General features: G+C 45.9%; 2 protein-coding genes and 1 long non-coding RNA gene across 5 annotated transcripts; 2 read left to right on the plus strand and 1 right to left on the minus strand.

The window, feature by feature from the left end:
* Positions 1-916: 916 nt before the first annotated feature.
* Positions 917-14,090, plus strand: FLCN (folliculin). Of its 2 annotated transcripts, none has more exons than XM_075830664.1 (12): positions 917-1,165; positions 2,098-2,426; positions 5,822-5,968; positions 6,468-6,689; positions 6,817-6,977; positions 8,280-8,371; positions 9,239-9,423; positions 9,947-10,060; positions 10,141-10,264; positions 10,517-10,648; positions 10,810-10,915; positions 11,725-14,090. In XM_075830664.1, exons 2-12 carry the CDS (start codon positions 2,178-2,180, stop codon positions 11,924-11,926), a joined length of 1,734 nt encoding a protein of 577 aa, XP_075686779.1. In that variant the 5' UTR covers positions 917-1,165; positions 2,098-2,177; the 3' UTR covers positions 11,927-14,090. The 2 variants fall into 2 exon arrangements, with proteins under 2 accessions (XP_075686779.1, XP_075686780.1); XM_075830665.1 differs by lacking the exon at positions 917-1,165 and adding an exon at positions 1,194-1,229.
* On the minus strand, positions 6,321-15,540 carry LOC142655950 (uncharacterized). Of its 2 annotated transcripts, none has more exons than XR_012849570.1 (4): positions 15,176-15,540; positions 10,447-10,656; positions 6,933-7,071; positions 6,321-6,668 (listed from the first exon to the last, which is right to left on the minus strand). It is a non-coding gene; the product is annotated as an uncharacterized LOC142655950 (long non-coding RNA). The 2 variants fall into 2 exon arrangements; XR_012849571.1 differs by having other exon boundaries at positions 6,766-7,071.
* PLD6 (phospholipase D family member 6) lies at positions 15,064-23,430 on the plus strand. Its single transcript, XM_075830666.1, has 2 exons — positions 15,064-15,500; positions 22,501-23,430. Exons 1-2 carry the CDS (start codon positions 15,101-15,103, stop codon positions 22,749-22,751), a joined length of 651 nt encoding a protein of 216 aa, XP_075686781.1. The 5' UTR covers positions 15,064-15,100; the 3' UTR covers positions 22,752-23,430.

The following is a 23,430-nucleotide window of genomic DNA, read 5'->3' on the forward strand; positions in this document are numbered from 1 at the left end:
GAGATAAATGAGACTCCTTCCCTGCCCCATGAAAACATCCAGAAACATTATTAGATTATATTATAATGCCGCCACACTAAGGCTGGATTCACACGAGCGTGTTCGGTCCTTGATATACGCTCCGCATGTCGTCTGTATTTCCCGGACTGAACACAGTGCAGGGAGCCGGGCCATAGTGATCTGTGACGCTCAGTACCGCTGCGGGAAAACGGTCCCGTACTGTAATCATGTTCTCAGTACGGGATAGTAGTTCTGCGGGGCGGCAGCGACACGGAGCGTCATAGATGACTATGGCCCGGCTCCCTGCACGGTGTTCAGTCCGGGAAATACAGACGACATGCGGAGCGTATATCAAGGACCGAACACGCTCGTGTGAATCCGGCCTAAGGCTATGTTCACGCACACGCAAAAACGTCTGAAAATGTTTTTTGAGTTGTTTTTCTATTGACCCAATGAAGTGATATGCTCCTTCTTCTTTTTATGCGGTGTTTTTTTAAAACAGCAGTGTTAGAAAACGCCCCGTCTGAACATGAAGCCATTTTTCCCATTGATTTCAATAGGCAGATGTTTGTAGGCTTTCAGCTACCGTTTTTTCAGTATTTCTCACCCCGAGATGCGCCTGAAAACTGCGTGTGAACGTACCTTAAAGGAGGTTTGCAATTTTATTTCATGCCCCTTTAAGAGCACGTGAGTGAGGGTGTTTTTTTTTAAGGTCAGAGATTTTGGGGTTCAGTTTTCTTTTTTTAGTTATAAGTACCCCAAATACCTATATGTTGACTTATTACATCTTAAAAGCCCGTCCAGCCTCTACAGCCCTGAGCGCAGCATCTTGTGACAGCCCGGTGACACATCGCAGCACGTGCAGGAGGAGGAGTCATGTGACTACATCAGCTGACGCATTCCGTGCGGTGCGCTTCGGGTTAAACCATCCGTATGCTTAGTACCGGGGGGGATAAAGGGGATATCTTTATAATCGCTGCCTTCACTTTCCCTGCTTATAAGTAATCCTTAACAATTTCACACCGTAAAAAGTAAAAATCTTATTAGAGGGCATTTCTCAGCCGTTGTCAATTTTAAATCCCCCCTCTCAATCCCGACACTTACGATCGCCCAAAGTAACGGAAGTCGGAGCCTGTCATGTGATGTAAACATGGCGGACTGACAGGTAAGTGTGTGTACATGATCTGGGGTCGCTAGAGGAGAACTGTGGGTGGCGTTGCTGATTTCAGGTGGACGGTGACACCGGGGGACTACGGGGTGATATATTGTGTAGAACAGGATGGGTGCTGGGACTTGTAGTGCCACCCAGGGCTATATAACTTCATGTTATATTTATAGTGTGTGTATTTATAAGAATTTTGAAGCCTGAACAATGGACCTCAGTATGATTCTCCTTGTTGCCCATAGCAACCAATCACAGTGCAGCTTTCATTTTTCTAGACCAGTTTAACAAATGAAAGCTGAGCTCTGATTTGTTGCTATGGGCAACAAGGACAATTTTACTGTTCGCCAGTAGACTCTAGTCTATGGAACTACCTGGTGTCTCCCGACCGGAGCTGAAAGTTTCAGAGCTCCATCTTTTGTGTATACAGAGCTCCACGTTCCCTAATTCGTACGGCCAGAGTTAATGGGGTTGTCCTGAATTAGAAAATCATAGAAACAGCGCCACACCTGTCCATGGGTTGTGCGTGGTATTGCAGCGCTGCTTCATTTAAGTGAATTGGGCTGAGCTGCAATACCACACACAACCTGTGGACATGTGTGGCGCTGTTTTTGGAAGAAATTAGACTTGTTTTCTAATACTGGACATCCCCTTTAATTTCAGTGCCTGCAGCTGCCACTAGGGGGAGCTCATTGTATACAGATTTTTACATTGAGGTCAGTAATAAATCTGCCATAAGCTCCTAAACTCTCCCTGGGAGCGATAATACGAAGCCGGCGGTCACAGACACTACCGGGAGTTGGATCATCTGCTTTACTATTGGAGCGCTCCTACTAATAAGGCGAAATATTCCTATTTTAAGTACAGGGCAGGGAATTGCTATTTAAGCCGTTGTCCTGGTATGTGTTGAGCTCCTATAAGATGATATTCTGCAGGTCTGGAGTAGGAGGAGGTGGTGGACATCGCTGATCACTCTACAGGATGACCGAGTGCTGACGTCTGCCAAACGACAATCATGAACGCCATTGTAGCGCTGTGCCACTTTTGTGAGCTCCATGGACCCCGCACTCTGTTCTGCACTGAAGCTCTGCATTCACCCCTCCCCCAGGGGGCTACCTGCGGGGATAGCCTGGGTCAGGGGGAACAGTTGGAAGAGGAAGAAGGAGGAATTCAGATGAGCAGCAGGATCCGTTCTCACAGCCCTGCAGATGGCGCCAGTGCCGAGTCCAACAGCCCCAGACTCAAGAAATCCGACATGTGTGAGGTAATGGGACATAAAGACTCGGGATGTCACGATGCCAGAATTTGGACTTCGATAGCGATACTTTGTAGTATTGCGATACCAAAACGCCAACAATTTAAAAAAAAAACACAAAAATGTTTTGTGGTGCACAGGGTGTTATCAATTTTGAACCTCCATGTGCCTCGCATTAATAGTAATTAACCACATCATGTACTTTACACATTAACCCAATGTTGCCCATTATGACTGAGCGAGGTACTTGATGGGATCACTTACTATAATGACTTTAATGGGCAACATTGGGTTAATTACTATTAGGGCTTATTCACACGGCTGTGTTTGGTCCGTGAAATACGGATCGTATGTCGCCTGCATTTCCCGGACCGAACACCGTTTAAGAAGCCGGGCTCCTACCATCAGTTATCTATGGTGATAGGAGTCCGCCATGGGCAGTAATATTATAATACCTAAAATGTCCATAGGGGGCAGTATTATAGTAGTTATATTCTTGTATATAGGAGCAGTATTATAGTAGTTATATTCTTGTATATAGGGGCAGTATTATAGTAGTTATATTCTTGTATATAGGGGCAGTATTATAGTAGTTATATTCTTGTATATAGGAGGCAGTATTATAGTAGTTATATTCTTGTATATAGGGGCAGTATTATAGTAGTTATATTCTTGTATATATGAGTAGTATTATAGTAGTTATATTCTTGTATATAGGCGCAGTATTATAGTAGTTATATTCTTGTATATAGGAGCAGTATTATAGTAGTTATATTCTTGTATATAGGGGCAGTATTATAGTAGTTATATTCTTGTATATAGGGGCAGTATTATAGTAGTTATATTCTTGTATATAGGGGCAGTATTATAGTAGTTATATTCTTGTATATAGGGGCAGTATTATAGTAGTTATATTCTTGTATATAGGAGCAGTATTATAGTAGTTATATTCTTGTATATAGGGGCAGTATTATAGTAGTTATATTCTTGTATATAGGGGGCAGTATTATAGTAGTTATATTCTTGTATATAGGGGCAGTATTATAGTAGTTATATTCTTGTATATAGGGGCAGTATTATAGTAGTTATATTCTTGTATATAGGGGCAGTATTATAGTAGTTATATTCTTGTATATAGGGGCAGTATTATAGTAGTTATATTCTTGTATATAGGGGCAGTATTATAGTAGTTATATTCTTGTACATAGGGGGCAGTATTATAGTAGTTATATTCTTGTATATAAGAGCTGTGTTATAGTAGTTATATTCTTGTATATAGTGGCAGTATTATAGTAGTTCTATTCTTGTATATAGGTGCAGTATTATAGTAGTTATATTCTTGTATATAGGGGGCAGTATTATAGTAGTTCTATTCTTGTATATAGGGAGCAGTATTATAGTAGTTATATTCTTGTATATAGGGGGCAGTATTATAGTAGTTATATTCTTGTATATAGGTGCAGTATTATAGTAGTTATATTCTTGTATATAGGGGGCAGTATTATAGTAGTTATATTCTTGTATATAGGGGGCAGTATTATAGTAGTTATATTCTTGTATATAGGAGCAGTATTATAGTAGTTATATTCTTGTATATAGGGGGCAGTATTATAGTAGTTATATTCTTGTATATAGGTGCAGTATTATAGTAGTTATATTCTTGTATTTAGGGGTAGTATTATAGTAGTTATATTCTTGTATATAGGAGCAGTATTATAGTAGTTATATTCTTGTATATAGGGGCAGTATTATAGTAGTTATATTCTTGTATATAGGGGCAGTATTATAGTAGTTATATTCTTGTATATAGGGGCAGTATTATAGTAGTTATATTCTTGTACATAGGGGGCAGTATTATAGTAGTTATATTCTTGTATATAAGAGCTGTGTTATAGTAGTTCTATTCTTGTATATAGTGGCAGTATTATAGTAGTTCTATTCTTGTATATAGGTGCAGTATTATAGTAGTTATATTCTTGTATATAGGGGGCAGTATTATAGTAGTTATATTCTTGTATATAGGGGGCAGTATTATAGTAGTTATATTCTTGTATATAGGGGGCAGTATTATAGTAGTTATATTCTTGTATATAGGAGCAGTATTATAGTAGTTATATTCTTGTATATAGGGGGCAGTATTATAGTAGTTATATTCTTGTATATAGGTGCAGTATTATAGTAGTTATATTCTTGTATATAGGAGCAGTATTATAGTAGTTATATTCTTGTATATAGGGGCAGTATTATAGTAGTTATATTCTTGTATATAGGGAGCAGTATTATAGTAGTTATATTCTTGTATATAGGGAGCAGTATTATAGTAGTTATATTCTTGTATATAGGGGGCAGTATTATAGTAGTTATATTCTTGTATATAGGGGCAGTATTATAATAGTTATATTCTTGTATATAGGGGCAGTATTATAGTAGTTATATTCTTGTACATAGGGGGCAGTATTATAGTACTTATATTCTTGTATATAGGGGGCAGTATTATAGTAGTTATATTCTTGTATATAGGGGGCAGTATTATAGTAGTTATATTCTTGTATATAGGGGGCAGTATTACAGTAGTTATATTCTTGTATATAGGGGGCAGTATTATAGTAGTTATATTCTTGTATATAGTGGGCAGTATTATAGTAGTTATATTCTTGTATATAGGAGCAGTATTATAGTAGTTATATTCTTGTATATAGGGGCAGTATTATAGTTGTATATTCTTGTATATAGGAGCAGTATTATAGTAGTTATATTCTTGTATATAGGGGGCAGTATTCTAGTAGTTATATTCTTGTACTTAGGGGGCAGTATTATAGTAGTTATATTCTTGTATATAGGGGGCAGTATTCTAGTAGTTATATTCTTGTACTTAGGGGGCAGTATTATAGTAGTTATATTCTTGTATATTGGGGGCAGTATTCTAGTAGTTATATTCTTATTCAGTAGTGTAATTGTACTTTTGTAAGGCAGTATTGTGCTCAGAATAGTTGTCACTTTCCTTCCTCTGCTCATCTGGGCAGTCCATACAAACGTCATTAATCAGCAGGGGGTGATAATGGGCATAGGAGAAGCGCCTCCTGGGCCAAAGAGGATTTGAAAACTGCTCTTTCTTGTGGCATGATGGGAGTGACCATAATAAATACTTACAAAAATATTCTTACTCCAGTGCTGGGGTTTGTCTCCCATCTATGACACTGGCAGTAGTTGTTCTGGTGGCACGTACCCCTTCTCCATTATGGCCGGTTACACTCCTAAATCTCTACAGAAGTGTGATTATACAGCAGTGTCTCTCGCTCCTAGTGCTTAGCAGGCAGCTTGAAATATTCATCATGGAGTCTGGACTGTTGTTATTGGGTAGACATTGACATTAGTAATATATTCTGTTTTCTCGTCTCTTACAGGGCTGCCGGTCTTTGGATGCTGATCACCCTGGGTACATCAGCCATGATAAGGAGACTTCCATCAAATATGTCAGCCACCAGCACCCCAACCATCCTCAGCTCTTCAGCATCGTGCGGCAGGCCTGTGTGCGCAGCTTAAGCTGCGAGGTAATAACAACAGCAGTCACCTATTTATGAAAATCAAGTTTTGTGGGAAAAAAAACCTACTTCTAAAATCTATCATTCTGTGCATGCAGCTCCTATGCTGACACGTGTGTCTCCATGGTTACAGACTACAAACAAACCCTGTATTATACTTCTGTCACGTGTTACTTCACTCCATCTTCTTTATAACAAAATACAGAGGACAGGTGGAAGAAAGTAACACAAGACCGCAGGATCAGACTCCACAGGGTTTGTTTGTAGTCTGTAACCATGGAGACACATAGATCTGCATAGGAGCTGCACACACAGTAGTAGATTTTTCATTAAATTCATTTGCACCGTTGCTTGATTTTTTTTTTTAAAAATTTTATTTTAGATGTATTAAAGCAATACAAACCTGGTTACAGAAGTGTACATAGCCTTGGCTCCTCTCAGCCAGCAGTATTCTGCCCATCCCTGGTCATTTTACATGAATGTTGTCGGATTTATTCCTGACGTCTAGGTCTGCCCTGGCAGGGAAGGTCCCATCTTTTTTGGAGATGAGCAGCACGGGTTTGTTTTCAGCCACACGTTCTTCATCAAGGACAATCTGGCCCGGGGTTTTCAGCGCTGGTACAGCATCATCGTCATCATGATGGATAGGATCTACCTTATCAACTCCTGGCCCTTCCTGTTATCCAAGATCAGAGGGGTCATCGATGAGCTGCAAGGGAAGGCATTAAAAGTAAGTAAAGCAGCACACAAGAAAATAATAAAAATAATTGTGGGTAGACCTCTGGCAAAAAGTCCTTGGATCTTACCCAGTTGTTGTTTCCATGCAGATGATAATACAGTCCTGTTATATTTTGCAGGTGTTTGAAGCAGAGCATTTTGGGTGTCCCCAGCGCCCCCTTCGGATTAATACAGCGTTCACGCCTTTTTTGCACCAGAGAAACGGCAACGCGGCGCGATCCCTGACCTCACTCACCAATGACGATAATCTGTGGGCCTGTCTGCACACGTCCTTTGCATGGTAATTTGATACATGATCCTCCGGTATTTTCATATATGAAGGGCTGCAAAGATTTCTCATTGGCTTACCGGTGGACGTCTACACTTATCAAGACCTGCGAGAAAAAAAAGCCACTTCCCTGTACATTAAAAATGTGAAAAAACTTTTTCTAATATCTTACTTTTAGGGTAGGAAAACACACGGCGTGTTCAGGTCGGATATGAGATGTCAAGCTGCGCAGCGTATCCGCCCTGAACACCGCAGGGGACACATTGTGGTGCATTTTCCCAGCGGAATTTCTGCTGCGTAAGGCAGCGCCGGAAAAAAAAGAACAAAAAACGTTCATACTTACCCCCTCCCTCTTCGCTGCTCGCAGTCCGGCCTCCTGTGATGACGTTGCAGGTCATGTGACCGCTTCTTCCTGTGATTGGCTGCATCAGTCACATGGGATGAAACGTCAACCCAGGAGGCCGGACTGGAGAAGAAGCAGGGAACTCTGGGAAGTGTAACTTTTTTTTTTTTCTTACTTGCGATTTTTGTGGCGGAATCACTGTGATCCCGCCGCAAATGTCGCAACACACACCACTTTGTTGCAGGTTTAAGCACCACATTGAATTCAATGGGAAAACCCGCAACAGAAGAGCTGCAATTCCGCATAATTAATTGACATGCTGCGGTTGAAGAAACTCCACTGCAGGTCAATTTATGTGCTTTTTTTTTTCGGCAGCATTTTTCCGCAGTGTGGGGACGAGATTTGTTGAAATCCCACCCTCACAGCTGCTACTGTAATACGCTGCGGATTTTCCCCAATTAATCCGTTGCGGAAAATCTGCAGTGTTTATTCTGTGTGTGTTCGTACCCTTAGGCTGAGATCTGATCACTTGAATTTAAAGGCCCAAAGCCTGAGACTGCACTACTGCGATATTCTGATGACATATCCACTTCTGATTTCTGTCAGGTTTAGTGTATTCACAGATACTTTGTGTAGATCAAAATCCCCATCCACATCAATATCTACATCCTGCCTGGCTTAAATGGTGGCAGATATGTGTGAACATTGATGGTGGTGGTGATTTGCTTTTCAGTGTTAAAATGTGATGTAGACATTGGTTTTGGGCCTTCTGGTGGATATACAGCACGTGATGATGCCGTTTCACATTGTATGTGTTGGGGCTGTATCCAGTTGACTAGTTCAGGATACTACAACCTTGGGATCAGGTAGCCTTGAGTTCCACGTGGACACTGCACGTGCTGATCTGCTGGTTAGATTCTCTTCTTTTCTGTTTGGCGTTGTGAGATATTAATATGACAAGATCTCATTAGGTTACTGAAGGCTTGTGGTTGCCGTCTGACTGAAAAGCTGCTGGAGGGAGCCCCAACAGAGGATACATTGGTGCAGATGGAGAAGCAAGCTGGTATGTGTAATTACCCACTTTAATTGGTATAAATAAAGTGGGGGACCGGGAGCTCTAGATATATCACTTGGTCACTAGGGTATAAGACTGGGAGCTCTAGAAATATCACTGTAACACCAAGAACTGGGAGCTCTAGACATAGAACTGGGTCACCAGGGACTGGGAGCTCTAGATATATGAATTGGTCACCAGGGACTGGGAGCTCTAGATATAGGACTTGGTCACCAGGGACTGGGAGCTCTAGATATCGGACTTGGCCACCCTGGATATAGGACTTGGCCACCAGGGACTGGGAGCTCTAGATATAGGACTTGGCCACCAGGGACTGGGAGCTCTAGATATAGGACTTGGCCACCAGGGACTGGGAGCTCTAGATATAGGACTTGGCCACCAGGGACTGGGAGCTCTAGATATAGGACTTGGCCACCAGGGACTGGGAGCTCTAGATATAGGACTTGGCCACCAGGGACTGGGAGCTCTAGATATAGGACTTGGCCACCAGGGACTGGGAGCTCTAGATATGACTTGGTGTCGCAGTGATATATCTAGAGCACTCAGTCCCTCGTGACCAAGTCATATATCTAGAGCTCCCAGTTCTTGGGATCGCAGTAATATATCTAATACTCCTAGTCCCTGGTGACCAAGGACTGGGAGCTCTAGATATATCCCTGGGTCACTAGGGACTGGGAGCTCTAGATATAGGACTGGGTCACCATGGACTGGGTGCTCTAGATATAGCACTGGGTCACCAGGGGAGATCTAGATCTCACTCATCACAAGGGTTGGGTGTTCGCAATTATGCACTTGGATGGGTCTTGATTAATTTCCCAGCAAGATGCAAGTAGTTTGTGTTTGTTTTTTCTGTAGACTTGGAAGAAGAGTGTGCTGCCTGGGAGGGTCATGAGGAAGAGGAGGGTCAACCGCGACCCCAGCCTGAAGTTTTGGAGGGAAGAGAGCTGTCCAAATGCCATACAGAATCATCCGCCCTGTCAGATTGCAGCTGGAACATGCGTAGGACCGCTGTGTTTCGGTCTCTGCGGCACATGAGACAGGTCAGAGTTTATGGATACGTGAAGAGACTTGTGTATTGTAAACCGTGATATTATGGTATACAGGCAGTGTAGACTCTGCCGTACTGACATGTATATGAACATTGACGTTAATGTGCTGGATTGGCGCCATTGCGACCCTGACTCAGAAACCTTAACTTACCAGTTTCCGTAATTTTAGGATACAGACCAAGTACAAGTTAGCTACTTCCTCCCTCACGGGTGTCCCTCACATTTGGTCACTGATACCAGACCAGGTTTCACACTCTACAGGCAGAGATATAGTCAGGCTTTTCTGCAAGGTGAGAGGGATTAAAAAGAGAAGCTTCTTCCACAGTGATTGACTGCCTGGGAGAACTAAAAGAGGGAGGTGGCAAACATTGTGGCCAGGTGACCGAGAAAACAGCCCCTTAGGAACTAATATGGCTGACATTGGTAGTTGTCAGTCATTTCCTACATAGAAACTGTGTTTCTAAGTAATATAGTCTTTAGCTAAGGTCAGTGTCCGTTTTCTGTTTGCGTTCAGGTGCTCGGTTCTTCTGCCTTCCGCATGCTGGCCTGGCACATTCTTATGGGAAATCAAGTCATTTGGAAGGGACAGGACCGAGAACTCATCCAGTCTGCATTTGATGTCCTGCAGGTGTGTGGAACATATGACTGCTGACCTGTTATATGGGATACTTATATACCACAGTGACATTTTCTTCTTCCATGTCTCAGGCTATGCTCCCTGTGGGATGTGTGCGTGTGATCCCATATAGTGAAAAGTATGAAGATGCCTATAGGTGCAATTTCCTGGGACTGAGCCCCCAGGCGGAGATCCCCCTGCACGTGCAGGCCTCTGGTGAGTGAGTGTTTCAATATGGGGGAAAAAAAAATTTTTGACCATCAAAAAAAAACCTGATAGTTTTATGAAGGACATTTACAAACTTTCTTTCGCGTAGGGAAACAGTAAAAGTTTATTTTTTTTTCATTCACATAAATACATTTTCATAAAATTGTAAAAAAATGATGACTCCACTCTACCTGTGCGCGCTGCCCCTCTGGTATATGTTGTACACGGTAGCCGTAATGCCTTTTGATTATGCCATGACAGAATTTGCAGTCATGATTGATGTCCGCACGGCTCCGCGATCAAACCTGTACCCCGTCTTGTTCGTGGATGATGAGCCGCTCAGCAAGTATGAATTTGGAGTGGCGAGTGGGAGCCCAGTGGCCACAGACCGGGGTGAGTACCTGAGAGATGGATGATATGTGCATATAGGTCATTCTTACACTATGGGTTGACGTCTTCTAAATGCCTCTAAGCTAAAGCGCCAGAGTCCTAAATCTCCTTATTCTACTGGTCCGGATTTACTTATGAGTCTAGTTTCCTATTCTCTCCTATAGTGGGATTGACGATCCTGAACAAAATCGAAGCTGCTCTGAGCAACGAGAACCTATCTATGGACGTGGTGGAGCAGTGCCTGGTGTGTCTGAAGGAGGAGTGGATGAAGTAAGGGGCTGAACATTAACTTTTAGGCTATGTTCACACAGGGCGGATACGCAGCATGTCCGCCCTGGGCGCTGCAGGGAATTCCGGACGAAAAACTGCACATAAAAAAGTTTCATACTTACGCAGCCATGGTGAAGGGGCCCCCCCTGCCGTCTTGCAGGCCGGCCTTCTAGGATGACGTTTCATCCCATGTGACCGCTGCAGCCTGTGATTGGCTGCAGCAGTGACACGGGATGAAATGTCATCCCAGGAGGCCGGCCTGGATGAAGAAACACAGAATTCTGGGTAAGTATAAGTTGCTTTTTTTTTTTTGTGGCGGAATCGCTGCTTTTCCACCACAAAAAAACGCAACGTCTGCTATTTGTTGCAGGTTTTACCTCTCCATTGAATTCAATGTGGAAAACCCGCAACAAATAAGCGATTACGCAAATACAATTGACCTGCTGCGGATTACAAAAAACCTCATAAATATATTCACCCAGTGATCGGGAAATCCTGCTAATCCAGCGTGCAACAAAAATAAGCCCAGTAATATGTTTATCTGTAAATAAAGTTGAATCGTAGTTCAATGAAAAGTTCTGCAACTGTCTAATATTAATCTACAGAAAACAGGCGCATCTTGCCATGGAAAAAAAAAAGTGGACGGGTCATCGGTCAGTCAGATTAGCTTTGTTCTCCATAGGAAAACATTGAAGTTGCGGTTTTACTACGATTTTACCATGAATTCGGGACGACCTTGTGTTGCCGTGTGTCCCGAGACGTAATAATTATTCACTCCTATATTGTGTTTTTTTGTATTTTTTTTTTAGTAAAGTGAAAGTCCTTTTCAAGTTCACCAAAGTGGACAGTCGGCCCAAAGAGGACACGCAGAAGCTGCTGGGCATTTTGGGAGCTTCGGAGGAGGACAATGTAAAACTGCTCAAATTCTGGATGACCGGTCTCAGCAAGACCTACAAATCCCACCTGATGTCCAGCGTGCGCAGCCCCACCTCGTCCGAGTGTCGGAACTAAAGACCTGAGCCTTTATATACAAGGAGGGGAACGGCAGTATTATAAATTGGGCCTGTATATTGATGATCTGTGATCCTTAGGGCTCCCGCCGGCTGTTATCGCAGCATACGAGTCGTGATCACTACTGCTACGATTGTTATGGACCCGCCTATAGGACGTAGATGTGCGGCTCCAGTCTTACATTGTACCCTATGCAAACAACCTCAGGACCTTTCTTGTATACCATGAGGGAATAGGCTGCCTCCCATATACCGAACTGCACAGACTTGGGAGAGGGAGGTCCTGGAAGGACTGGTCACTTTTTATCTATTATTGGGGGTCACAATTTTCCCTAACCAACTAGTCCCAGCATCTGGTAGGCCCCGGCCTGCTTTCCTGGCCTCTTCTTTTCTGATATGAGTTTGGAGGTGCCACGTGGGCAGTCCTAATCTTGTCAAGTGCTCCTGGTTTCCGAATCTAACCCTGCCCAACTCGTTCCCCTTCATGATTGACGGGGCCAGGCTGTGGCGTTGTCACCGTTACCTTCTTTGTGCGCTTTTTTTTTTTTTTTTTTTTTTTTTTTTTTTTTAGCCAGGGTACACGCAGATCGCTTCATGTTGTGGGTGACGTTCTCAAAGGCCTTCAGTGCTCGCAACGCACCGTCATCGCTACACCCGGAAAAGCCGGCACAGAGGACTCAAGCGTGGAAAACTGGAGCTGGGAGGATCTAGCACAACTGAGCGCTGTCGGCCTTTGATAACGTATGCATGGAGCGTACTGTGCATGCCCTGGACAGCGCATGGCGCGAGCACGAGATCTCTGGAAGGGTAACAGCGACGTCGCCATAGCCTGGCCTTGTCAATCATGAGGAAGGGGGAGGAGTTGGGCAGTGTTAGAGGCGGAGATCAGCAGCACTTGCCGGGATTGGGACCGCCCATGTGGCACTTCCAAACTCATTTACATACACATGATATAAAGTGCATTATATCAGCAAAGACGAGGCTGGGAAGGCAGATAAAGGTGCGCGCATGGTTTATAGTGGCCTACCATTTGCTGGGACTCGTTTTGGTAGAGAAAATTGTGGACAGGTTCCCTTTTAACATTCAGAATTTTTTCTAGAATAATGACCCTTAAAATAATTCTAACCTATTTGAAAAGTAGTGAAAATCTGCTTTTATCTTGTACTGTTATTAAAGGGAAACTCCGCTGCTGAAGGACAGAACTTTCCGCAGTTAAAATCTGCAGTAGGCCGGTAGCGGACGGGTGTGATACGTTGTTTCCATAACTCATTCACTCCTCTGAGAGTCACGGAAAGGCTGGGTTCACACACCCTATTTACGGACGTAATTCGGGCGTTTTAACCTCGAATTACGTCCGAAAATACGGCTCCAAAGCGCCGGCAAACATCTGCCCATTCATTTGAATGGGTCTTACGATGTTCTGTGCCGACGGTCATTTTTTTTACGCGCCGCTGTCAAAAGACGCCGGCGTCAGAGAAGTGGCTGTCACTTCTTGGGACGTAATTGGAGCCGTTTTCCACTGACTCCATAGAAAAACAGCTCCAATTACGTCCGTAATGGATGCAGCGAAAAACGCCTGCACATGCCATTACGTCTGAAATTCCGGAGCGGTTTTCTCCTGAAAACAGCTCTGTAATTTCAGCCGTAATCGACGCTGCCGTGTGAACATACCCAAACAGTGTAGATCAGCAAGGTCCTGTGGATATGCCATAAATGTCTGAGATGGGGATAACGCTTTAGGCTATGGCTACACGGCGACTTTGGCTGCGACACAGGCTGCACGATGAAAGATCGCTGTGCTGCCCTGCCTGCATTGCAGGTAATGAACAGCGATGTGGCCACTTAGCGACCTGTGCCGTGCCGCAACATATTGCAAAATTTTCAGCGGGTTCGGGAGTTCTTGCGACTGAAATGAGTTGCGGCAACCCACAGATCGCAACGTAGCCGCATTGACTTTCAATCGTGATGCAGGCAGGGCCACACGGCGATCATGGGTCGTACGACGTGTCGTGGCTAGATTTGCCGTGTAGCCCCAGCCTCAATGGTTTATGTCGATTTATAAACTGTGGAATTGACGCTCGACAGAGGTTCTCAATGAAAATCTGTTCTGCCGCAACACGTCCGGTCTGTGACGACGGATAATAAAGAGAATAAATAAATTTCAACTTAGTGACTCTTCACTTTCTTGTCATGAATACTGCACGCCATATGACGCAATGCAGGGACTTGCGTTGCGACGGGCGGGGTAATATTGTATTGAATTCTACGCGGTGCGATTGACGCCCGAGCAAAGAGAATTGCACCGAAGTTGCAGTTCACCAATGCGCGTCTTTAACCGCTTAACGACCGCCCATAAAATATATTTTATTTTATTGCCCCTACACTAAATAAAAACAAAAAACCTACACATATTCGGTATCTAAATGACCGTAATAACCTGAAGAATTAATGTAAACGGGTTATTTAGCGTGAAACGTGAACGGGATAAATAAACAAGAAAAATGATGCCGACAATCGCTTTTTCTTACGTTTACGCCGTAAAAATATTTTTTCTACCTCCAAACTGCGAAAAAAATAAAATACAATTTCTCCCACGTAAAACAAGGCCTCACACGGCCACGTCAATGAAAAAAATCAGATATGGCTGCTGAAATGCAGAGCGGTAAAAACGGAAAAATGGAGCTGGTCTTTGTGGGGGTATGAACGATGGCGACCTAAGTTCGGTTTACTTGAAGCCTTGTGTCCGGAATACAGACGCTAAAAGGTGGCCTAAAGGACTTTTACCACAAAATAAATTTACTAAAACCCTAATACACGCGGTGTACGGCGAGGATTCGATTTTGAGGGAAGAGGGAAAATGTCTCCCCATTGACAGCTTTTCCTACTTCCCTCAGTCCCGAGATGACGCCATTTTTTGAAGACCGCGAATATGGCTGCTTAAACGAGGCTACGTAAGCTTTATCCCTGACAGAAACAAAATTATACTACGATCTCATCATATTTGGGCTTCTCATAAGAAATCTCCCCTCACTCCATTACTGACAGGTTCTCCCCTACAGCCCCAACACTACCCGCCATTTTCTGCCCTCAGGCCACACTATGAGTCATTTCCCGCGCTCCTCCCCTGAGGCAACTGTTCCCGCCATTTCTCAGTCCCCGCCTCCTAGTTGCTATCATGGTCCCCGCGGTTTCATGGAAACTGTTCGGCCTGGCCGCTGTGGCTGTCGCGCTGGGCCTGGAGGCTGTGTACCTCTTCATGAGGAGGCGGAGGCCGCCGCCCGTGCGGGAGGTTCTGTTCTTCCCGACTCCTCTGATCTGTACGGAGCAAGTGCTGAGGCCCGGGACCTGCTGCTCCTGTCCGTTACCTCATCACACCGACAGCGCCCTGTCACAGCTCATAAGGCGGCTGCTCGGTGCCCGGCGCTCCCTAGAGCTCTGCATCTTCACTTTCTCCAGTTCTCCGCTTGCCCAGGCCGTGCTGCTGCTCCACGGCCGAGGGGTTAGGGTGCGGGTCATCACCGACAGCGACTACATGGCGGCCTCCGGCTCCCAGATCGGTGCCCTGCGGAAGGCGGGTGAGATGGCGCCTCTTGTGACTGGGGTACTAAGAATAGTTACATGAGGGGCGGGGTGACAGGGGATAGCATTTGGGGACCATGAAATAGGATAGCCCATGGGGTGTGAAAGGGGATAAAAGGGATGGGGGGGACGACGACGACAGAATGAATGGGAATAGTATATGGGGGTGTGTGAGGGGAAGAAAGGAGGTTGTTCATTGGGGAGGATGAAAGAGGATAGCACGTGGGGATGAGAGAATGAAAGGGAATAGTATATGGGGGGGGGTGAGAAAATGAAGGAGATAGTACATGGGGGAGATGAATGGGGATAATACATGGGGGGAGATGGAGGGATAGTACATGGGGGGGGGAGATGAAAGGGGATAATACATGGGGGGAGATGGAGGGATAGTACATGGGGGGGAGATGAAAGGGGATAGTACATGGGGGGGGGGAGATGAAAGGGGATAGTACATGGGGGGAGATGAGGGGATAATACATGGGGGAGATGAAAGGGGATAGTACATGGGGGGGGGATGAAAGGGGATAGTACATGGGGGGGGATGAAAGGGGATAGTACATGGGGGGGGGAGATGAAAGGGGATAGTACATGGGGGGGGGAGATGAAAGGGGATAGTACATGGGGGGGGGGAGATGAAAGGGGATAGTACTTGGGGGGGGGGAGATGAGGGGATAATACAGGGGGGAGATGAAAGGGGATAGCACATGGAGGGGGTGATGAAAGGGGATAGTACATGGGGGGGGGGAGATGAAAGGGGATAGTACATGGGGGGGGGAGATGAGGGGATAATACAGGGGGGAGATGAAAGGGGATAGCACATGGAGGGGGTGATGAAAGGGGATAGTACATGGGGGGAGATGAAAGGGGATAGCACATGGGGGGGGGAGATGAAAGGGGATAGTACATGGAGGGGAGATGAGAGGGGATAATAAATGGGGGGAGATGAAAGGGGATAGTACATGGGGGGAGAGATGAATGGGGATAGTATATGGAGGGGAGATGAGAGGGGATAATAAATGGGGGGAGATGAAAGGGGATAGTACATGGGGGGAGAGATGAATGGGGATAGTATATGGAGGGGGTGATGAAAGGGGATAGCACATGGGGGGAGATGAAAGGGGATAGCACATGGGGGGAGATGAAAGGGGATCGCACATGGGGGGGAGATGAAAGGGGATAGCACATGGGGGGAGATGAAAGGGGATAGCACATGGGGGGAGATGAAAGGGGATAGCACATGGGGGGGAGATGAAAGGGGATAGCACATGGGGGGGAGATGAAAGGGGATAGCACATGGGGGTAAATGGAATGAAAGGGTATATTACATAGGGGGATAAGAGAATGAAGGGACAATACATTAGGGAGTGAGGTGATGAAAGGGGATAGCACATGGCTGCAATGACGGGATAGCACATGGGGGGGGGTGAGAGAATGAAAGGGTATGGTATATGGGGGGGGGTGAGAAAATGAAAGAGATAGTAATTGGAGGGGATTGTACATAGGGGGTTGCGTGTATGAAGGAGGATAGCACATGGGGATGAGGGGATAGTAGATAGGGGGATAAGAGAATGAAAATGGCATAATACATTAGGGGGTGAGAGGATGAATGAGGATGATACATGGGAGCTATGAGAGGGGATAGCACATGGAAGTGAGAGAATGAAAGGGAATATGGGAGTGTTTGAAGATGAAAAAAGGATTGTACTATCTTCTTTCATCGCCCCCCATGTACTGATGGGGGAGAGATGAAGGGTTAGTACAAGGGGTGATGATAGGAGATAGTATATTGGGGAGTGGGATGAAAGGGGATAGCACATGTGGGTGAGAGAATGAAAGGGGATAGTACATAGGGGTGTAAAGAGGGGATAGTATATGGGGAGGGGTGAGTGGATGAAGGGGGATGAAACTGAGTACTAAATGGGGAGTGCAGGGAGATGAAGGGGGATAGTACATGGGGGGGAGATGAAAGGGGATAGTACATGGGGGGGGGATGAAAGGGGATAGCACAGGGAGGGGAGATGAAAGGGGATAGCACAGGGAGGGGAGATGAAAGGGGATAGCACAGGGAGGGGAGATGAAAGGGGATAGCACATGGGGGAGATGAAAGGGGATAGCACATGGGGGAGATGAAGGGATAGTACATGGGGGGGGGGTGATGAAAGGGGATAGCACATGGGGGAGAGATGAAAGGGGATAGTACATGGAGGGGAGATGAAAGGGGATAGCACATGGAGGGGAGATGAAAGGGGATAGCACATGGAGGGGAGATGAAAGGGGATAGCACATGGAGGGGAGATGAAAGGGGATAGCACATGGAGGGGAGATGAAAGGGGATAGCACATGGAGGGGAGATGAAAGGGGATAGCACATGGAGGGGAGATGAAAGGGGATAGCACATGGAGGGGAGATGAAAGGGGATAGCACATGGAGGGGAGATGAAAGGGGATAGCACATGGAGGGGAGATGAAAGGGGATAGCACATGGAGGGGAGATGAAAGGGGATAGCACATGGAGGGGAGATGAATGGGGATAGTACATGGAGGGGAGATGAAAGGGGATAGTACATGGGGGGGAGATGAAAGGGGATAGTACATGGGGGTAAATGGAATGAAAGGGGATATTACATAGGGGGATAAGAGAATGAAGGGATAATACATTAGGGAGTGAGGTGATGAAAGGGGATAGCACATGGGGGGGGGGTGAGAGAATGAAAGGGAATGGTATATGGGGGGGGGGGGGGGGTGAGAAAATAAAGGAGATAGTAATTGGAGGGGATTGTACATAGGGGGTTGCGTGTATGAAGGAGGATAGCACATGGGGATGAGGGGATAGTAGATAGGGGGATAAGAGAATGAAAAGGGATGATACATTAGGGAGTGAGGGGATGAATGAGGATAATACATGGGAGCGATGAAAGGGGATCGCACATGGAGGATGAGAGAATGAAGGGAATAGCATATGGGAGTGTGGAGATGAAAAAGGATAGTGCATGGGGGGGGGGGGGCGATGAAAGGAGATAGTACAGATGGGGGAGAGATGAAGGGGGATTAAAGGGGATAGCACATGGGGGCGAGAGAATGAAAGGGAATAGTACGTAGGGGTGTAAGGAGGGGATGAAATGGGATAGTAAATGGGGGGTGAGAGAATGGAAGGGATAGCAGATGGGGGTAGTACCTAGTGGGGATGATGGGGGATAGCACATGGGGGCGAGGGAGAATTAAAGGGAATAGTGTATAGGGGTGTAAAGTGGGTATAGTATATGGGGGTTGAAACTGAGTAATAAATGGGGGGTGCGGGGAGATGAAAGGGGATAGTATATGGGGGTGTAAGGAGGGGATTGTACATGGAGGTGAGGGGATGAAATGGGATAGTAAATGGGGGTGTAAGGAGATGAAAGGGGAAAGCAGATGGGGGTAGTACCTGGGGGGGTGATAGGGGATAGCACATGGGGACGATGATTGGGGATAGCACATAGGGCAGTGACGGGATAATACATTGGGGTAAATGGGATGAAAGGTGATAGTACATAGGGGGATAAGAGAATGAAAGGGGATAATACATTAGGGAGTGCGGGGATGAAAGGAGATAGTACATGGGAGCGATGAAAGGGGATAGCAAATGGGGGTGTAAGGAGGGGATAGCAAATGGGGGTGAGAGGATAAAGGGATGAAATGGTATAGTAAATTGGGGTACAAGGAGATGAAAGGGGGTAGTATTTGGGGGGTCAGTGGCTGAAGGGGATATTACATAGGGGGTTGAGCGGATGATAAGGGAAAGCACATGGGGCGATGTAGGGATAATACATGGTAAAGGGATGAAAGGTGATAGTACATAGTGGGATAAGAGAATGAAAGGAGTGGGGAGATGAAAGGGGATAGCACATGGGGACGATAGGGGATAGTATATTGGGGAGTGTGAGGGGATGAAAGGGCACGTGGTAGTGATGAAAGAGGATGATACATGGGGAGATGAAAGGGGATAATACGTTAGGGAATGAGGGGATAGCACCTGGGGGTGATGAAAGTACATGGTGGGGTGAGGGGATGAAAGGGAATAGTATATGGTGGTGTAAGGAGATGAAAGAGGATAGTACATGGGGAGATGAAGGGGGATTGTATATGGGGGGGGGTGAGAGAATGAAGGGTATAATACATGGGGTAAATGGGGTGAAAGGGAATAGTACATGAGGACCATAGTGGAGAGTATATTGCGGAGTGTAGGGATGAAAGGGGATAGTACTTTGGGCGGGGGGGGGGGGTGAAAGGGAATAGGATATGGGAGAGATGAAAGGAGTACATGGGGGAGATGAAAGGGGATGGTACATGAGGGCGACGATGAATGAGGATAGTACATGGCGGGTGAGAGAATGAAAGGGAATAGTATATGGGGAAATGAAGGAGATAGTTCATTGGGGGGATAGTACATACGGGATTGAGGGTATAAAGGGGGATAATAAAAGTGGGGATGAAAGGAGATTAGCACATGGTGCAATGATAGGGGATAATACATGGGGTAAATGGGTTAAAAGGGGATAGTACATAGGGGATATGAGAATGAAAGGGGATAATACATTAGGGAGTGAGGGGATGAAAAGGGATAGTATATGGGGGTGTAAAGAGATGAAAGGGGATTGTACATGAGGGGGATAGTACCTAGGGGGTTGAGGGGATGATGAGGGATAGCACATGGGGGCGATGATGGGGGATAGCACATGGGGGCAATGAAGGGATAATACATGGATGTGAATGGGATGAACGGTGATAGTACTTAGGGGGGTTAAGAGAATTAAAGGGGTTAATACATTAGGGAGTGAGGGGATGAAAGGAAAAAATTACATTGGGGTGATGAAAGGGAATAGTATATGGGGAGATGAAAGGAGCTACTACATGGGGGCGAGAGAGAATGAAAGGGAATAGTACATAGGGGTGTAAAGAGGGGTGAGTGGATGAAGGGGGGTAAAACGGAGTATTAAATGGGGGGTGCAAGGAGATGAAAAGAGATAGTATATGGGGGGTGAGCAAATGACGGGGATAGCACATGGGGCGATGATAGGGGATAGTACATGGGGGTAAATGGGATGAAAGGGGATAGCACATAAGGGCAATGACAGGGAAGCATGGGGGAATATGACGACTGCGAAGCAGAGGAGGGGACATTACATGGGGAGATGTGATGACTGGGGAGCACTGAAGGGGATAGTACATGGGGGCTCTGATGACTGGGGGAGTAGTAAGTACTGGGGATAGTGGTACTACATGGGGGGGGGGGCGCTCATGGTTTGGGGCCTTCATGGAAAGGGGATGGAGTCTTTCGCCAATTAGAATTTGCAAATGCATATCTGCCAGGAGTAGTTGCCCAAGTACATCTCGCTCACACACTTGTCCGAGTCTGTGACAAATATTGATCTGTCAAAGAGACCATAAACCTGCAGTCTACTTGTTATTGGCTGTGCAGGTGACTGCAATCTATTGTGTTCTGTTATCAGCTATTTCAGACTGGGGAGGAGCTGACAGTTGTCCTTTAATGGGATGAATGATAAGAAATCCCCCTCCCCTGGGTTTGTCACAATACTTTACTTCATAAATTACATATCTCCAGTGCGGAGGATATTCTCTGGAGCTTCTGACATTGGATAACTCATAGGGAGACAGTCATTCTTGTATAATGTAGTGTACGGCGCTGCGTCCGCCTTGGTAATGGATATGACAATATAATGGTTATAGGTCATAATGGGATGCAATGATGTGGCGTCCTGTGCCGTCACCTGTACCCCTTCTTGTTAGTATAATCTAAAGCAGGGGTCTCAAGCACGCGGCGCGCGGGCCGCATGCGGCCCGCGGGGCTGTCATCTGCGGCCCGCGGGACACAGAGCCGCTAGTATCGGCTCTGCTCCGAGACTCTGGAATTCCCTGACATCGCTGTCCACATATGAACAGCGATGTCTGGGGCTTCCCCAGAGCCGGAGTCCCGAGCAGAGCGCTGGTGTCGGCTCTGCTCCGGGACTCTGTGGAATTCCCTGACATTGCTGTCCACATATGAACAGCGATGTCTGGGGCTTCCCCAGAGCCGGAGTCCCGGGCAGAGCGCTAGTACAGGCTCTGCTCCGGGACTCTGGAATTCCCTGACATCGCTGCCCATATGTGGACAGTGTGTCAGGGTCTTCCCCAGAGCGGAGTCCCGGGCTGAGCGCTATTATCGCTCTGCTCCGGGACTCTGGGGAAGCCTCTGACATCGCTGTCCATACATCGACAATGATGTCAGGGGCTTCCCCAGAGCAGGAGTCCCAGTGATGTCAGGAGCACAGCTGGAGTCCCAGGAAGAGCCTACTAGCGCTCTGCCTGGGACTCCAGCTCTGGGCAAGCCCCTGACATCACTGTGGCAGCCTCTACAGAGGGCACTGTGGCAGCCTCTACAGAGGGCACTGTGGCAGCCTCTACAGAGGGCACTGTGGCAGCCTCTACAGAGGGCACTGGCGTTATCTACAAGTGGGTGTGACACAGTATCTGAAGAGGACACTGGCATTATCTAGGGGTGTGGCCTTATCTACAGAGGGCACTGTGGCCTTATCTACAGAGGGCACTGTGGCCTTATCTAGGGGTGTGTTGCATTATCCACAGAGGGCACTGCGGCAGCATCCACAGAGGGCACTGTGGCACTATCTAAAAAGGGGCTGCCCAATCTTGACATGTGTGCTAACTGAGCCGCCGGACTGCATTTAGCGACACTTAAACTGGAAAGCTGGATTGTTGAAATAAGCACGTGGAGAAATATCTCAAATTTTAAACCTAGCGCTATTATTATAGTAATGTAGTGTTATAGTAGTTCAAATAACTAATTGATTAACAATAATTTTGTATTGTATCAAATTTGAAAGTAATGCGGCCCGTCAACTTCCCATTTTTTCTATATGCGGCCCACTTACCCGGCCGAGTTTGGGACCCCTGATCTAGAGTATAAATATGAATACCCTGACAATGGTTTTCTCTGATCTTCCAGGCGTCGTGGTTCGTCACAATCAGTCTTCTGGTTTCATGCACCACAAGTTTGCAGTACTTGATAAAAGCATCGTCATCACCGGCTCCATGAACTGGACAATGCAGGCCGTTCAGACGAACAAGGAAAACCTCCTGATCACGGACGATGGTGTGTGCGTGAGGGCCTACATGGAAGAGTTTGAACGTCTCTGGGTGGAGTTTGACCCCGCCGGCTATTGTTTCTTTCCAGAGGAGGAGAAGAAGGGACTGTAATGCATCATTGCTGTGATCATCCGTTCCAAAGTTTCCTTTTTTTTTTTTTTTAAAGCCTGATCCACAGTGCAGCAAAGAACCATCAACATATCATCTTTCACTGGAGGACTTGGATGCAGATGGCCTTGGTGTATGTCAGATATCTATCAGGATGGAGGAAGTTGTGTCATCTTTCACCATCATTGTATTCAGTTCAGCTTCCTGCAAACCCTCCTCTAAGTGCACGGATTGAGCGTGCCAGCACCGGCACATCTGCAACCAGGATGGCACATCATTACCCGGAAGGTGCATGGTGCCACACTGCAGTAGGTACTAAATATGTGGATGATATTGAGATGTGTAAGTCTTACTTCCAGCATGCACTGTGCCGTGGCACTGAATCTGCCGTTATTGGGTAAGGCGTTAATGTGGCTTAGACACAGACATTAAAAACTTTTTAAGTGTTGCCCTTCACAACCATACAGATTCCAGTTGCTGTTTCTGTAGCACAGAAGGGATCGGATCGGCTGTCATTGGTAAAACTTCTAATAAGTTTCATAAATGATGCATATAATAAGATTACCTCAAATTTTTTTCTTTTTAAAGTTGTATACCAGAGAAAAATTTGGACCATTTAGTGTTAGAAGTGGCATTTTCTTTTTAAGAAGTTTCTGTATTAAATGTTACTCGTAGGAATTTA

This window comes from Rhinoderma darwinii, chromosome 6, assembly GCF_050947455.1.
Source record: "Rhinoderma darwinii isolate aRhiDar2 chromosome 6, aRhiDar2.hap1, whole genome shotgun sequence".
Classification (NCBI taxonomy): Eukaryota; Metazoa; Chordata; class Amphibia; order Anura; family Rhinodermatidae; genus Rhinoderma; species Rhinoderma darwinii.

Coding starts and splice junctions, on each gene's coding strand:
- PLD6 (XM_075830666.1), top strand. CDS start 15,101: ATGGTCCCCGCGGTTTCATGGAAACTGTTCGGCCTGGCCGCTGTGGCT. Junction 15,501..22,500: donor CGGTGCCCTGCGGAAGGCGG/GTGAGATGGCGC, acceptor CTGATCTTCCAG/GCGTCGTGGTTCGTCACAAT.
- FLCN (XM_075830664.1), top strand. CDS start 2,178: ATGAACGCCATTGTAGCGCTGTGCCACTTTTGTGAGCTCCATGGACCC. Junction 2,427..5,821: donor AGAAATCCGACATGTGTGAG/GTAATGGGACAT, acceptor CGTCTCTTACAG/GGCTGCCGGTCTTTGGATGC. Junction 10,265..10,516: donor CCTGCACGTGCAGGCCTCTG/GTGAGTGAGTGT, acceptor ATGCCATGACAG/AATTTGCAGTCATGATTGAT.